Source organism: Colossoma macropomum, unplaced genomic scaffold (assembly GCF_904425465.1).
Source record: "Colossoma macropomum unplaced genomic scaffold, Colossoma_macropomum, whole genome shotgun sequence".
Classification (NCBI taxonomy): domain Eukaryota; kingdom Metazoa; phylum Chordata; class Actinopteri; order Characiformes; family Serrasalmidae; genus Colossoma; species Colossoma macropomum.
The window spans coordinates 23616394-23633648 of NW_023494791.1; the positions used below are offsets into that span (position 1 = coordinate 23616394).

Below are 17255 nucleotides of genomic sequence, written 5' to 3' on the forward strand. Positions count from 1 at the left end.
ACACAGTAAGAAACACCGTAAGAAATTCTGAATAAAGTGGGGTTCACATTTTTAACTGTTTAACCAGGTTTACACAAATATGGAGATGGGAATGCAGTGTTGGTCCTATTTGGGAGTTTTGAACATGATGCTATTTGTATAGATATTTTTAAATGTATTTTATTTAAACTTTGTTTAAGCAGGCTAGTCAAACGGAAATGTGAATACAGTTTCGCTGGCCCTGTTTGGACTTTTGAATACAGACTTTGTACTTGGTCAAAAAAGGGGTTCTTTAAAGATTCTTTAGTAAAGGCAATGGTTATAGAACCATGACGGCTCAAAGTGGAAATTTCAGTTACAGTGTTGGTCCCATTTGGAATTGTGAATACAGACTTTATTGCATTTGGAATTGTAAATACAGAGTCTACCACATTTAGTATTGTGAATACAGAGTTGATCACGTAGTATTGTGAATACAGAGTCAATTATAATTAAAATTGTGAATACAGACTCGATCACATTTAGAATTGTGAATACAATCACAATTAGAATAGTGAATACAGAGTTGATCGCATTTAGAATTTTGAATACAGAATACATATAGAGTTGCCTTGTCCTTTTTTCAAAATGTGCACAATACATAACAGGGCAAAGGTCAATTGTTGATAAGATGAATTGGCAGAATTCCCAGAGTCTACAGACTACAAGCATATTTCCTTAGTTATATGATGATTTTTCATATTTGTTCTCTGATTTCAAAAGAAAAAAAATAATCTTATTATTGAGTTAAATATAGTTGAAGGTCTCCATAGTAGATACAGCAATAGTTAAGGTATGACCAAGGTTTTCCTTAAACGTGCACCTGTGTGCACACAGAGTCAGAGAGCCTCACCCATCATTGTTCAGGTTGGGTGCGTTTAAAAGGGCTGATAATGTACATTATTTATTCACATTGTGAAAAAACATCAAAGGACACATTTAACCACTGTAAAACATGAGCAAAACATCCCTTACACAACTCGTTGTCCAAAACGCAGAGGTAGTGCATTCTCTCATTTTCCACACACACACACACATACGTATGTATTTCGCTGCTGTCTGCACAAAACTTTATATCTCCAAATAGTATCTTCGAAGGTGAAGGAAAAACATTCTTAACTTTTAATGGAAGTGAACGGATAAATATTTTTTCCCCCCAACCAATTTTGGACCATTTAAAAAAATAAAGCTTTTCAAATTATGTAAAATGATAAATAACAAAAATGGGGATGCAAGGTTTTGTCCCAAGAACAACATTTATAAATCGTATATATAAACTACAATTTTCTTATTCTATCAAAACCGCTGTGTATTTTATTTAGCTGAAATCTCACTATTAATCAGGCATCAAAGCATTTAAAACCAATGCTAAAGACTCTTATCTTCTAAGGCGTGGTTGCATTGCTTGGCACCAGACCATGCTATCTTCTTAGAGTGACGTTCAGCTGTTTTGAATCGATGTGGGCACTTGGAACTGGACCTGCCCAATTAACATCCTGCAGTTTACTACAGATTTCAAGCAGAGGGGAAAGGTCACCATTGCAGGCAGCTTAAAGTATTTCACAATAAATCTGGAACTCATGCGCTGCCCTCAGCCAGTTCCGCTCTGCCACTGTAGACAGCAGGAAGTGGTCTTGCTCCCAGCTGTAGAGTATTTTTAGTGGTTGGAAGCTCTTTGATTAGCCCAGCTTCTAAAAGCTGATTGTTTCATTAGTGTGGTAGACAGGCCTCCTGTAATGTAGCAGACATCATTTCCTTTTGCTATTTAGTGAGGTTATTGACAGTGGGGTAGATAACGAGTCTAAGGAAATGGTGGACAGTGTTATCGCAGGACCAACTGGCAATATTCCAGATGCACTTGACAATACAGCTAGTACTTTCTGAACACTAATCAAGGCTAAATTAATAAGAAATTAAAACAAGTACACAAAGATCAGTAACTTTATATTGTTTTCACTATCATATGGAATAGCACAAACATTGACCGAAGAGTGTAATGGCAAATCTAAACAATATTCAAGCCACTAAATCAGCAGTCAAATGCTGATTTATGTCTTAGTCTGTAACCCTATCCACTAAGTGATGCCCAACAGATCTACATTTGCACAATAAGGACCGATGCGAACAACAAGCGACATAAGATTATGTAATAAACTGACTGCATGACAACAGGTAATTCAGCAGATGGGATAAAAGAACAGGACATCAATTTAATCAAATCGATAACATTTAAGTTGTCAACAGATGTCAGTACACGAACATCAATAATAATAATAATTCACAATCATTCAAAGATCACAAGGTGTGAACTGCAGCAAAATCGCCATCGATTTGTCTTATACTGCTTTGACAGGCTGATCTATGATAGACTCAACTAAACACAGTAATAAGCAGATGTTCATCCACAGTCCTGTAAAAAAAGTTTACTTTGCCACTATCTGCTGCTGATAATGTGACCAATTAGGTCTGGCAAACCTCTAGACCTGTGTGGCAGAAGTTATGCAGTCTACTAGAGATATTCGGAATGGAAAATCTCAGCATCTCTTAAAGCCACGCCCAAAACCACTGCATTCAACATAAATTGTCTGTGTGGATTTGCTGATTCATTGCCCAAACTCTCAGTCCAAAATCGCTGCACATGGTCCCTGTCTTTCACACCCAGGAGTCCATAGTTGAATACATCCAGGCAGCTGGAGCTAGATCTCTTGCCTCAAGTTGGGATATCTTTTCAGGAGTTTATTGGCCTGTTTTGGCAGCAGTCGTCCTCCCTGGCCAAGAGCTTGGCGCTTTGCTTTTTCTCTCTCAGCCTGTAAGAGCAGAAACAAATTTAGCACAGCGTACATATAAACATGTATCACTGAATGCAGCTTACCACAAGAAAAATATGTTGTAAAAATATAAATACTTTTTTCGAAACTGAGCAAATATTGTCTGCTTTATATTATCTGACATGGCTGAAGGAGGGCTCATCCCAAACAACTAATTTGCTGTGAAAGCAGTCGAAGCATAAAAATGACAAAAGAAAACCAAGGCTGACCAGCAGGGAATAGCAGCTAAAATGGGGGATCAGAGTTTGTTAGAACTCCGCCCAAAGCAGGAAACAAATTATTCCAGCCATTCTTCCTAATTACCATTCCCATGTCTTCCTCAGCGGCATGTTTAATGAAGGCCATAACATTGTGCAACCATTACAGCAACAAAGTCAGCCGGGTGGGACTGTAGGATTTCCTGACAGAAACGAGTGACAGTTTTAGAGTACCTGAGCCTTTTCTATACATCTGTAGAATGCAGACACTTCATTGGAGCACACAGTGTTGTTGAAGTCATTCTGCTTCCAGCAAGCCATCAATATGGACATCTCTGTGATACATGTGGCCTCTGAAAAAAAGGATGTGCAACATGTCAAAAAGCATTTGAAAAGTGACACATTGTTTGACATTTATTTCTTGATTTAAACCATGTCACTTTTGCCCTGCTAACCCAGTGCTTCTGTGAAAACAGTCAACTACTGAAATTATATTTGGACTCTATCACAAACAGAAGTCTGATTGTTTTAACGCTAAACTCCCTCTGAATGAGAACTGGAAAATAAATTTCTTATAATGAATCCCAACTAGCAGAAGAACTATTATACCTGATTGTGAAAGATAAACTGTTTTTTGTAATGAGTTTGGAGAAGTGATCTGCAAGAATAATTAAAAAATGTAAGTATAAATATATATGCAAAATATACATTTTTATCTACACTCAAACTCATGTTTTAGTACGAATTTGCACAAAACAGCCACTCCCAAAAAAACAGCATTTTTCTGAGCCTTTGAGCAAAACATACATACATACATACACACATAAATAAATAAACAAAAAAAGTGAGATTTGTAAACCCAATGAGACTAAACGTAACAGAATGGGCAAGATGTGCCTTCCTAATTTTAATTATAAGACATAATTAATAGCTGATTAATGCAGTAGTCCACAGCTCAGCCATCCAACTTATGATATACATCTGAGAAAATGTTATGTAATGCTATTTACAGTTACCATCCAATACCAGCTTCAGCTGATCAGTCCTTCAATATATTAAATCATGTGTGCTACTGACAATTTCACTAATCCATTTAAAGACTAGAGTGCAGCAAGAACTGCCAATCCCAAAAACACTGTTGTTAGCAGCCATGTTGAGAATGCTTTGCCAAAAACAAAATATCAAAATAAATATCGATACTATCAACGTTGTGATGTGACAGATACTTCATTCCTTTACGTTCAATACGTCGCTCTCATTTCATCAAAAAGCAGACATGTCTGTTCAAACACCGCTCCTTTCACATCTTGCATGCACACTTTGCTCCTCCTCCCCTGCTCTGCTGTTTTGTTGTCGTGCTGTCACGTGACTCAGCGGCGCTAAGAAAGGACACTTTTGTGGGCTGCAGTGATTGAGGGCATAGCAGAAAGAAAAGGGGAGCGTCGTGAGGAGATATTTTATGGCCGTAAATGAAAGGCTTGCACACTGTGATGTGTGTAAGAAGGCTTTTCACTACTGTGGTAACACCACCAATTTATACAAACATATGAAAAACCACGAAAAAGAGAACTCCGAGCTGCGAGAGAAACGGCTAGTGGAGGAGGGAAATCCCTCAGACAGACCTAGACCCCCGGCACAGAGACAGAGGTCACTGTCAGAGCCCTTTCACAGAGGCAAAGATTATCCAGGTATCTTATATAGTGGTACATTATATTATTGTTTCTGAACAAAAACCTCTAACTGAAAAAGAATTTAACTTTTAAAACATTCGTTCTCCAGTAATCATTTTGTACACTTTATTTTACAAAAAGCCAGAGAAGTGCAACAAAAGAGAGAAATTGTTTTTGTATTATTTAATGGTTCCTGAACAAAAAACACAGGCTGAAGGAAAGAAAAATGTAAGTTTTAAAATATTCATTGTTCTCCAGTAGTATTTTTGTGCAGAATTCATGTTTACAAATTAAGTTCATTCAGTGGAAAGCAAAAATCACTTAGTGGTCATGAAGGTGTATTCAGATTTAGCATACTGATAATAGATTCACCTCATAAACCATGATACACTGCTCTCCCTTACAGGAAAGTACATAAACTGCTTTTATAAGTAAAGAGTATCGGTATCGGCGATACTGGCCCTGTATTTACTTGGTATCGGATCGATACCAAATTTTGCCGTATCGCACACCATTAGTCAATACTCGACAGAATCGAACACAAAGAATAGACTCGGTAAAATGAATCGAATTAGTCTAAAGCCGGCCTCCGTACAAAGCCGTTGGAGGTCATACAGATCACACGGGGAAACCCCCCAGTGCTAAACTCAATCCAGCAGTGTTAATTTATGTCCAGCTCAATTTAAATGAACAAAACACGCGTTCAAACCCGCTCAGGGTCCTAGGTGAACACTCCAGGTGTGTTTCTTCTTTAGCTCCTGATGAATCTGACAGTGAGGCATTTGAGAGGGAAGCTGAGATAAACGCTCCACAGTAACGGAGACAGCAGTGATGATCAGAGCTGCTCCTGCTCACCTCCTTTCTCTGGTCTCCGGTTGGCCACCTCGTCCTTGAGGCGCAGCGGCTTGTTGGGCTTTAGTACGGGCCGCCCGCGCTCTCTGCTCAGCAGGCGCCTCAGCGCCGTCTCGACCCCCGCGCCCTGAACCGCCATCCTCTACAGCAGCCCTGCGCACAGCGCGGAGTTCAGACCACTGACACTAAACTCTGAAAACACTCCCTGCACAGCAGACCAGCACGCTCCGCGAAACCTTCAGGAAGCCGCCATTACTGCCGTATGACGTCTGTCCAGCTGTCACTATGGTTACGCTCAACGGCACTGCCGTAAACACGTCGTAAATCGCTGCCTGAGGATGAATTTTTGAACTTTTCTGAGTACTTTCAAGTGCAAATACTTTAACTTCCTCATACGGAAAACAATATATTTGAAATATATTATATATATATCACAGTTTATTCTATATATATATATCACAGTACATTCACTATATATCAATGTTTATTCCATATATATCAATGTTCATTCAATATATATCAATGTTCATGAAATATTTTATTAGTGAAATTGTCAGTGTATTTATCCAGTGACTACAACAACAGTCACAGCAAACTGACGTTTGTGGTCAGATGCCACAGTATCTATGATTTTTTAGTGATTTTAGGCCATGTCTAGTGTCAAGGTTTTATAATCTGTAATATAAGTAAAGTGTTCACTTGGTATGAAGCGTTTGGATTGCTAGTGCTCACATCTCTCACGTCCGAGCTTTAGCTTTTCATTTTAGACCAAGAATGCAACAAAAGCTAACAAACTTGAGTTCCTATGCAGTTTATTTCAGGTGGTCAGTATAACGCTCTTGTGATTCCCGTATCAAGCTAATAGCTGCTAATCAACTGGCTGCCCATTACTGCTTTGTTAGGCAATACGCAAGGTAAATTGGGCATTTTCCAGCATCGTTTTTCTGTATTATATGTCAACATCTTGGGCACAACTCTTGCTTGACCATTTGCAGCCGAGATTTCTTACATTTGCAGGCAAGAAGGTATAAACTTCTCCTGTATAACCATTATTGGAGCATGGGGTCTGCATGAACTATACACATTAACATAGTTTCGAGGTAATTCCAAACATATTACAATTAGTTTCATCAGATTATCTTAGCAAAGCACTAGTTGGATGTCCTCATATCAATAAATAATGGTCAAAAGAGTATAATAAAAAAACTGGAAAATGTTTAATTCACCTCAATTATTGCTTCATAAATAAGTAATGTAGATTAATTACCAACTGTTAGCAGGATAAGTAAGTGTTGCTTTTTGACATGATGCTTTTTATGCCTTCTCAAGAGGTTTTGTAGTTGCAACTTTAAGTTACTTCTACCTTAGTCATTTAATTGAGGGAACAACAGTTATTTTATTAGGCTACTCTAGCTGCCACTAGTCTCAAGATTTTATGATATATAATATAATAAGGTGTTGGTCTGGTGTAAAATATTTGGCTTTGTCATGAAAAAGTCCATTTTAAATGAATGATTGTTCCTTTATTTCCAGGTTAGGTTGGGTTTTTGTGCACATCAGGGATGATGCACACTTTCCACTGCGTTAGTCAGCCCATAAAGAGCAGCTCTGGAGTTAAACACAGCAGGAACATATTATAATGTAGGACAAGCCTGAACAAACATGTTCTGGCACTTCATAACAGCAGTGCTGAGTCAGGAGGTGTAAAGCAGAGGAGGAAAGACAGTTTCCCTTCCAAAACTGCATGAGGTTCTATCTCTCTGTAGAAAGAGTTGCAATTAATGTAAAATGTATTTAAGGTCTATACTCTGCTTTAAAGTAGGATCACACCACAAAGTCCTTAATGACTGATTAAAGAATATTAGGACTTAGTTTTGAGTTCAGGCTAATGGCAGAAAGCTGGGCATGTGGTAACATTTTCATATGATGTTTGCATCACATTTACAGTGACATACATGTTTTAATTTTTTAAATGAAACTGTTCTCTGTAATTCCTGCCTTCCGCCCATTGACAGCTGGGATAGGCTGCAGCACCCCACCATTCCTGCAAGCTTGGTCAACATACATTACATGTCCAAAAGTTTGTAGACACCTGCTCATCCAAAGTATCTTCTGAAATCAGGGGTATTAAAAATTGGCCCAAATCATGGCAAAACAATTTTTAATAGAGTTTCATATATTATGCAATAACTTGTAAAACATACCATTCACTAACCAGTCTATACAGTCCAAAGCTGTAGAAATAGCCTGTTTTGAATGAACTGTTTTTGATATATCAGGAGAACCAACTCCTTTACATATATCCACCTATTCAGCCCACAGCATAAAATCTGCCAACTTATATTGAAGTTCTAAAAAGTGTTTAATCTCTTAGGACTTTTTGGATGAGACACAATACATGACATTTGTGGCATTTTGGCAGGTGCTTTTATCCAGATTGACTTACAATTTGATCAGGTTACAGAGGTAGATGAAGGTTGTGTTAAGAGTTTTGCCCAGGTTGGGGAATCAAATCCCAGTCTGCAGTGTGGAGGGCAGAGGGATTACCCACTATACACAATGCAGAGCAACCATTCAATCAGAACAAAGCTCATTTATCTTATTCAGTCTTGAAGGCACAGTAAAAAAGCAACATGTTTAATTATCAGAAAAAAGAGAAGTTGAAAAATTGTCGTGTAAAATTGAATCATGACTTTTTTTGGTACATAAAATCTCGATCACTCCAGAAAACGTAATTCTACTGCTTCACAGCCCAATGCTGAGGGGCTTTACATGCCAGGGGTGTTTTTTGCACTAGGCAAAGGCAGGCAGCTGCCAAGGGCCCCCATAAGCAAAGGGCCCCATGAAAATACTAATTAGATATGTGTGTTGCTAACCTACTCCAAAATGCATATACATTTCTAAAACACTGTTGTTTGCTGTTGTAGCAGTTGTTTTTGGAAAATGTTAGTGCAGTCTCACACTTCCAGTCATTGTTGTAATGGACTATTTCATGTTGTTACATGATTATGCAACTTTAGGGCAGTGCGGTACAAGTAAGGCACCAAGTTACAGGCTATAGTGTGGATAAGAGGTTCTTCAGTGTAATTGTCTGGGTGTTGAGAAGGAAAAATTTAACAAAGCTATCCCAGTGGGGCAGAGAAACACAAAAAGAGGAAGGAAAGAAATAAGTTAAGTCACCACACTCCCAAAGTTTCAGGGGGGTCGTTTCCTAGGGCCCCAAAATCACTAAATCCACCCCACCTCTAGCCAACACTTGGCATTGGGCATGGTGACCCTGGGCTCATGTGTGGCTGCTAGAAAGCATTGTATTCTATTAGCAATGCTTTTCTGTGGAGATTATACAAGTTATGTGTGCACAAAAGAACACCTGTGTCAACAATGAATATCCTAAAAAGTAGCTGAATTCACTAATTAGAAGGGCTGTCTGGATACATTTGGACACATAGTGTAGTGTCATAGAAAGAAAATTGCTCTGTATGCTGGACTATATGCACATAAGTCATTCTAAATTTGTGCATGGTATTTTCCAGAGCAAACATCAATCATTTGCTGAACTCCTTCACCTCTTGACAAGGTGAGAGTCTGTATAAATATGAAAATAAGCATGTCAACCATGTGGAAATAAATCTTGCATCCATCCAGGTGAAGCAGGGTAGCAGAGGGCATGCTGGACCCTCAGGAAAGAGTGAAAGGCAAGTCAGGACTCTTTTAAGTACTCCCTCATTTTCACTCATATTTTTACTTTATCTGTTTTAGTTATGCCTAACTGACTCGTCCTGCTTTTTCCATGTCAAAGTTTCCTTAAGGGTACGGTTCCAGCTGATGATGAGCTGCACCAGCCTCCTGCATTCCATTAAACAGCAGCTTGTTCTCAGAGCTGCTCTGGTATTCTGTCTGTGTCTCTGCATGCTTCCAGCTGGGCTAATGTATAACATAGCAAGTGCTTTTTTAGTTGCTGAGTAAATAAGCTGCAATCATTTTTGTCGAAAATATTCCTGCAATGTTGAAATGTTTGGATTTGGTCATGGATGGTTAGTAACCACAATAACTCCACCTCATTCCAGTTCATGTCTTTGTTTTTTTTAAATACTGGAAAGCACTATGTGCCTCAGAGAACTGAAAATGTATTTTTTACAGGCTCAATATCCACTAAACCTCAATGATACAAGCTAACATCTTATGCAGAGGTTTGAACACTCCAGTCAACTTCAATCTTCAGTCACGTTTTCCTGATTTTCTCAGTGAAAATAAGTTAACACATGCTCTACTGCAGGACTGCCCAGAGTGTGGCCTGGGAGCCAAATTTGGCCTGTGAGGACACTGGATTTGCCCACTAGAAAGTAACTTTGACCCCATCCCCTCACCCAAAGACAGGACAAACGTATTTTATACTACATATAACTTGTTAAATTCTTATGTTCCTAAGAAAATTGTATATTTTAGTAACAAAATTGAATTGGACACTACCTACTTATTGTTCATTGTTTGTCTTTTTGGGCCTTGGCTAACATTGTACATTTGTCCACCGAAAGAAAAAGTACTGCCCCGAAGTGTGGCCAAAGTTACCCTGACCCCAATCCCACAACCAATGAGAAAACAAACATGTTTTAGACTATATATAACCTATTTTACTTATCAAACTCTCAGTTTTCTTTTATAATTGTATTTTTGAGTATTTTAGTAACAAAATACAGTAAAATGGTGTAAATTCATTTTTTTAAATTTGAAATTGGACACCTACCTCCTTTCTTTATTGTTGATTGTTTCGGGGCCTTTGAGATTACGTGCAGTACAGGAAACATGCTTCAGCTAATGCACAGTTACTGTTTATTTGCTAAATTTTATCATATTAGAGAAAAATAAAAAACATAAAATGCTGTATGTGCAAATATTTGAGCACACTTTATATTTAATTTTTTTCCAGCATGTTAAATTCAGAAAATGCATACAAATTGTGCACTAAAATTTGCATAAAAATGCTATATCATGTTTGTTTCCTGTTGAGGTTGTGTTAGTTTATATGCAATTAGAAAATCAACAAAACATGTAATCTGACCAGGGGTGCCCAAACCTTTGCATTAGACTGAATAACCATTTTAGAGGTGTGTAAGTTCCTTAATACAGTCCATGCAAGTCAAACCAAATTTTCCCACTAAAAGGCTAGATACAGATGCTAATTCAGTGTTTTTATGTGAGGTATGTGGCATATTGATAAGTGGAATGCAGGCAGAATCTATTGGTGTGAACAATACTCGAGAGACAATGAATGGCCCTTCCTGAACTCTGACCTCTTTTGCTCCAGTTTGTTCAACTGCCCTGAAGCCAGTGGCCTGTAAACAGGAACTTTTCTCCAGCGTTTTTGTTTATTTCTTCCTTCTCTGAGACTCAGTGTTATAAATCATTCCCCAAGACTATTTATTTCAGGCTTCATTTAGAAAGCTTGACTAAGCATTTTCACTAAAACCAGGCCCTGAGCTATTGAACTGCTGGCAAGTTGACAAACAAAGGTTGTCTTGTGTGTCCTCTATTGTCTGAGTTACCTACTTACTTCAGCTCCTTCTACACCCCCCCTCACACAATCAAAACATGATGGCTTGGTCACTTTAGTACTTGCAGGAAAGTTCTCATAAAGAGTAATATTAAACCACAGAGGTGTGTAAGTGTACGGCTCAGGTTAGAGAATTTCACAATCTTTCTCTGCTTTTAAAAACCTCTTAAAAATATTGGACCAAAGGTAGAGAAAAACGAAAAGAAAGAGTACATGAGCTTTATGATCATGTTCAAATAAAGAATCATATGAAGTACTTATGAAGCTTATGAGGCCTTGTGTGCCTAAAACACTTCCTTCCATGTTAGATTACCAAGAACTTTCTCTCATCACATTATTTATTTTTTCATAATGATTTGCTTAGTTAGACTGAAAGCTCAGTTTAAACTAGTTGCTCGTTATATTTAGCAGGCTCAGCTGTGCTTATTTACTCAGTGGATAACACTTCATAAACACAGCATGCACTGTCCACATATATACACATATTTCTCAGGGTATGAGTGGCAGAGTGGCCATCAGTCCGTCTACTGCTCTGTATGATCTGTAAGCTGAACCTGAAGAACGCAATGCACCTCTGAGTAAAGTTCTGTTACAGTCGTAACTGCTATACTAAACTCTACATACAAATCTGACTATCGTTTTTATTCACTTTATTTGCCACTGTTCCCTTATTCTTGTTTTATTTGCTTTTTGTTTCAAAGCACTTTGAGCTATAAAGGTACTCTTCTTATTATTGTTTTTATTTATTTATTTATTTATTTATTTATCTATCATGACTTGGTGCCCCTGTTATTCTTATTATCCGGTGTCCCTTCTTGTCTGCCCTCTGGACTGCTTTGGCCAACCCTGGAGCCACATGCATGTCTCATTCTTCCTCTTGCAAAGCCTCACCTGCCACCTGCCTTTATGATGAAATTGCTGCCTGTGCAATCTGTTATGAGATCTGCCTTGATCAAATTCCTGTTCTCGCCTATCCTCGGGACCAGTTTGACAACCATGGAGCTTCCTGCTTGTCCCATTTACCCTCCTGATAACACCAATGTCTGCTCAGACTCTAAAACTTTTCAATTTTATATATTGTTGACCTGCGTCACACTACACTGAGTTCTTTACGTTTTCATACTAACATGTTTTCATGAGAGGCTGTGGAAAACAAGGCCCCTGTGTCCGGTGCTGGGGAGCCAGACCAGACCTTCATGCACTTTCTGTCTGGACAGATATACATGCAGTGTGATCAGAGGGGCATATCATCTTCATGCAAGAAAATTTGAATTAAAAATGACTGAACCTTCAATCTTGTCAGAGTTTCTCCAACAAGGCTTCTTCTAGCACTGGTTTCCAAAGATCTGTTCTCATCGTCACTCTGATGGACCTCTAACAGTACTCAGCAGTTACCAATGGTTAGCCTAAATACTTCTGTCCAATGACAGGTTAATTTATTTTCTTTATTCAGTATTCACTATTGTATATTTACTGTCAATTCTTTATGCATATTGCTCACATTGTGTCATAGTTTTGTAGAAGAGGTTTCTTCCTCTTGCTCTTAGGACGATTTTCTTGCTACAGTCACCCTTGGGCAGCTCACTTGGGGCTTGGACTGTAAAGCTGCTTTGTGACAATGCTTGTTGTAAATACATTACCTAGAAACCATCTAGTGTGATACACTGATAGTACACTGGACAAGGGGCACTAGCAGGAGCTTTACTTTCACAGACAAGACGACACCTGTGGAATGTTGAATATTTATTAGTTTATCTCATCCGGTCAGGGTATGGATGGACAATGGCCCATTGATATCTACTTTCAGAGAATTAATTATTAGCACTATGTGGCTGGATGCCTTAGTGACCCTGTTTGTTATATGGCCATGAGCTGGGGAAAGTGAATTCACAGAAATGTGTCGGTACCATGCTTCTCTAATAAACAGTTTAAGATAGTTGTACTCTGACTCATTAATGTCTATTAAGCTCAGGGAATGGTATAGTACAGTACAGTCGCTGATGTGTTATTTGTGCTGAAATAATGAGGACTCCAGAGACCTGAAGTTTGGTCATTTTAGATTTATTCATACACCTTTTTCTTTGATCATAGTTGAAGTATGATCAAAGAAATCACTATCACTGTAACACCATCACTGTAACACCATCATTAATAGCACTGGCCTGACTTGTACAGGTTAATAACATTCTGAATATCATTAGGAAGTCCTAGATTGAAGCCTTTGTTGTTTTGATTACCTTGACTTCTTTCATGTCACATCACTCACACATTAGAGATCTCTGCTAATAAGGGCTTCATCAGTGTTCAATATTCAGCATGGGATTTAGACTACATTATGATAAAACGTCAGTTTCCATGGAGGGGAGAGTTCCTGAGGGCCATGCTGGGCTCCCTGGGTGAAAAGCTGCTGAATATTTAATGAAGATGCTGAGGTGGGGGGTTCTTTTGAGCTGGCATAAGAGGCTGAGCTGGCAGACTTGGACATTCTCTGTTTATCTCTCTCTATCTCTCTCTATCTCTCTCTGTCAGTCTCTTGACCCCCCACAGAGCTCAGCCACACCACCCCAGCTGTCGAGTGTACAAAGGGACCCAGAGGAATACAGTATACACCCACACTGTACACATACAAACACAGTCACAAAAATCATCTTTTTTCAGTTACTTATCAAGATCTTTTTTTCATTTTGGCTAAATACTAGCACATTATAGAAACAACTGTCTTTAGACAATGAACTTTGGTTTTATCTGTGGTTTTAATCATTCTGTAATTAGTAACTTCTTGTATTAATACCATGCTTCCTCCCCCAATAAAATAACCAATTGAACATTAAATCATGCAAAAATGTTGAAAAAATAAGTTGGAAAAATAAACTTTATTTCTTAGCTAGTGGAAAGCAGCATACACACCATACAGTCACTTCTGTGTGATGGTTGCAGTACTTAAATCTATGTAATCAGATGCAATTAATGCTCCATTTAATTTCATTTCTCCAGCACTTAAAGACAGGGCAGTAAAGATTAAAATTATTTCATGAAATAATATCCTGGCTGATTGGTGTGCAGCTCCTATCTGTGAGCTCTTTTTCTTTCTGCACTATGCTCTCTCCTTGGCAATTGACAGCATGACAGTGTTTCCGTGCAGTGTGATCGTTATAAATCAGCTTACATTATTTCATCTATTTAATTTCCCACCGGTACAGTGGATTGACGTCATCAGACAATGTCAAAGTTTAGGGAGGAAGAAAATTGAGTGTTTGTCCTGGGGGAATAAAAGCGTATGGACAGGAACAGTAGAAAGAAAGAGAGAGAAAGAGAGAGAGAGAGAGAGAAAGAGAGAGAGAGCGAGAGAGAGAGAGAGAGAGAGAGAGAGAGAGAAAGAGAGAGAGAGACAGACAGAGGGAGCGTCTAGGCCCTAGGAGCACTGTCTGGAAATGTGAATTGATTAACGTAGGGTGAATCCATTAGCTAATGAAGTCTGTCTAGGGGACAGGGGTGGATTTTATAGAGGAATTACCTCACTGCTTTGTCCTATATCTTTTCACTATTACACCATTTCATCTTGTCTGCTGTTCTTGTGTGTATGTGAGTGTTTATATATATATATATATATATATATATAACAGCAACATAGTTATGTTATCTGTCTAACTCTATGTATGAGTGTATACATATACACATATATACACATACACAGATATATATATATATATATATATATATATATATGTATATATATATATATATATATATATATATATATATATATGGCAATATGGCATGCCAGGCCTTAGGATTAATGGTTTCAAGGATTTCCCTTTATTCAAATGTGCACGCCATAAAAACAGAGCCAGCATCTCTCCAGTTCTTCTACTATTTATCTTACAGACTGAAACAAGTCTAATAAACTCATTCATCTTAACAGAGCCTCTTTCTCTACCTGCATTAACGTGAGTAATACTTCCATTATACTGCAGCAGACAGGGAATCTACATGAACTGAAGTGAGAACACTTAGCTTTAGACTGTGGCATCCACTCACTCTTGTACCTCTGTTTCAGGATGTCGTGCTTTGCCTGTGATTAGATTGTTTTTAATTGCATTTTCCAAGAATTTAGTCTACTCAGTAAATGAATTATTTGTTATCACAAGTATTCAGTGTCAGTTTGTTTAAAGAGGAGTGCACATTCGTTTCCTCTGACCTCAAAGATGATAAAAAGCTTATTAAATTCAACTGAAATGATAAAATGTTTGCTTATAATCCTTTTTGATTGGCTGGGTGCATTGTAATCATGAAATTAGCAGTGTTTTGAAAATGTACAAATATGCCCGGTGTAGGGGGCACGAATGGCCCAGCTCCTCTGGTGAGGTCATCTGAGTTTACAAACATGAACATTTGACCTCAGCTCTGACGCTGCGATCTGCAGCCTGAGTGTGTGGATTTACTCAGGAGGAAGGGCGGCAGGGGAGTCTTGTGATTGTTTCTGTTTGACAGAAGAGCTGAGGTTGATTACAAGACACACACACACAAACACACACACACACGCACACACACACACACACACACACAGTATGAGGAGAGACAATCTGACCTCATGGATCACAATTATTAGGATTTATTTTCCATATTTAACAAAATAATAATAATAATGTTGTCAAATATAAGAATAAATCCTGAAGATTGTGATCCATAGTGCAGACTCTCCTTTTTGATTTCTGGAATGCTTAACTTGACACTTTTTTTGACACATCAGTAAGCCAGAACTTGGTCATCCATCAGGTCATGTCATAATAAAGAACATTTCAAATATTTAATATCATCAGATAATTGCCAGTACCTGAAACATGGTCAGTTACAGTGACATATAAAAATTAAATGGTTTCTGAGGACAATTTTATAGCCAGTCATTGGGATTCATTGAGAATGTGCTGCCTGAGAGCTGCAGATAGCAGCACAGCGCCACCTGCTGACTAACTGTCTGACACTACCAGTCCAGGAGACACTAACTCCTCTCTTTTTCTCTCTTCCCCTTTCTCTTTCTCTCTACTCTTTCTCTTCACTTCTCTCCACTCATTCTGTCTTGCCTGTCTTGTCCACCAGGGGTAGACAGATATATACATTTGCACTGGCCACTCGGGTCAAGCCAATTACTCTTGTGGCCCAAATGAAGAATTTGAGGTCAGAAGTATAGAAACGTGTTTACTGCATACACATTGTATTTAAAATTGCAGTTTTCTTGTGTTGCTTGAACACTTTTGTCTATTCAGAAGTTGTTTGTCTCAAAATAGTTAATATACAACACTAAACAGAGGCTTGCTGGCCAAAAGAAACACAGTTTCTTTGCAAAACAGACTGATCCTCACAAACCACTAAACACACGCCACAAAAGCAAACTCTTGCATCAAACACTACATCTTAAAGTGTAATTTAAAGTGTGTTTCAGTGTTAAGAAAAACTGTAACAAGAATGTAAACTAATAAAACACTAAATTTTCTTCTTGTTTTGCATAGAAAGTGATACTGAAGATGAAGTCAACCCAAGTGTTGTTAAATGTGTTTTAGCAATCAAGAAAAACTTGAACAAGAAACAGTTTTCAGCCTTCATTAGTGCTGTATTTTTACTGTAAATAGCTTTAGAATGTGCCAAAGTGTAACAATATCACAATATGGAACCTATTCTTGTTCCTGAGATAAATTTCAATGTGATGTACTGTACATCCCCCCCCCCCAAAAAAAAACAAAAAACAAAAACTTCAATACTCAGAAACAAATATATTTACTGCATTCTGATTTCTGTACTGTGTTGGAGTGCAGGACTATCCTTCAGGCTTCAGTATACATCAGTCAAGGGATAAAACTGCATCAAAGGAGCCCAAACAGAAGGCCTTGACTTGAAATTCAGACGAAACAGTTATAGACCAGGGGCCGTATTACAGGAACTTCCTATCTTTTTGTTTTAATGTGAGATCTGACAGGTCAAGATAGGATTTTTCACAAATTTATATTATAGAAACAAATGTTATCTTAATTAAGGAAACTTAATTTCATCTCAAGTTAGGAAATCTTAACTCAAAGTCAACAATCAACTGTCATGTTTGTTACCTAGCAACCGACCATACCACAGCTAAAACATAAACACATAA

At 38.1% G+C, this 17255-nt stretch overlaps 1 protein-coding gene across 1 annotated transcript; it reads right to left on the minus strand.

The window, feature by feature from the left end:
* Positions 1 to 351: 351 nt before the first annotated feature.
* On the minus strand, positions 352 to 5843 carry chchd1 (coiled-coil-helix-coiled-coil-helix domain containing 1). The gene is made up of 3 exons (XM_036574511.1): positions 5569 to 5843; positions 3278 to 3396; positions 352 to 2825 (listed from the first exon to the last, which is right to left on the minus strand). The coding sequence occupies exons 1-3, from the start codon at positions 5702 to 5704 to the stop codon at positions 2715 to 2717; spliced, it is 366 nt and encodes a 121-aa protein (XP_036430404.1). The 5' UTR covers positions 5705 to 5843; the 3' UTR covers positions 352 to 2714.
* Positions 5844 to 17255: the final 11412 nt, after the last annotated feature.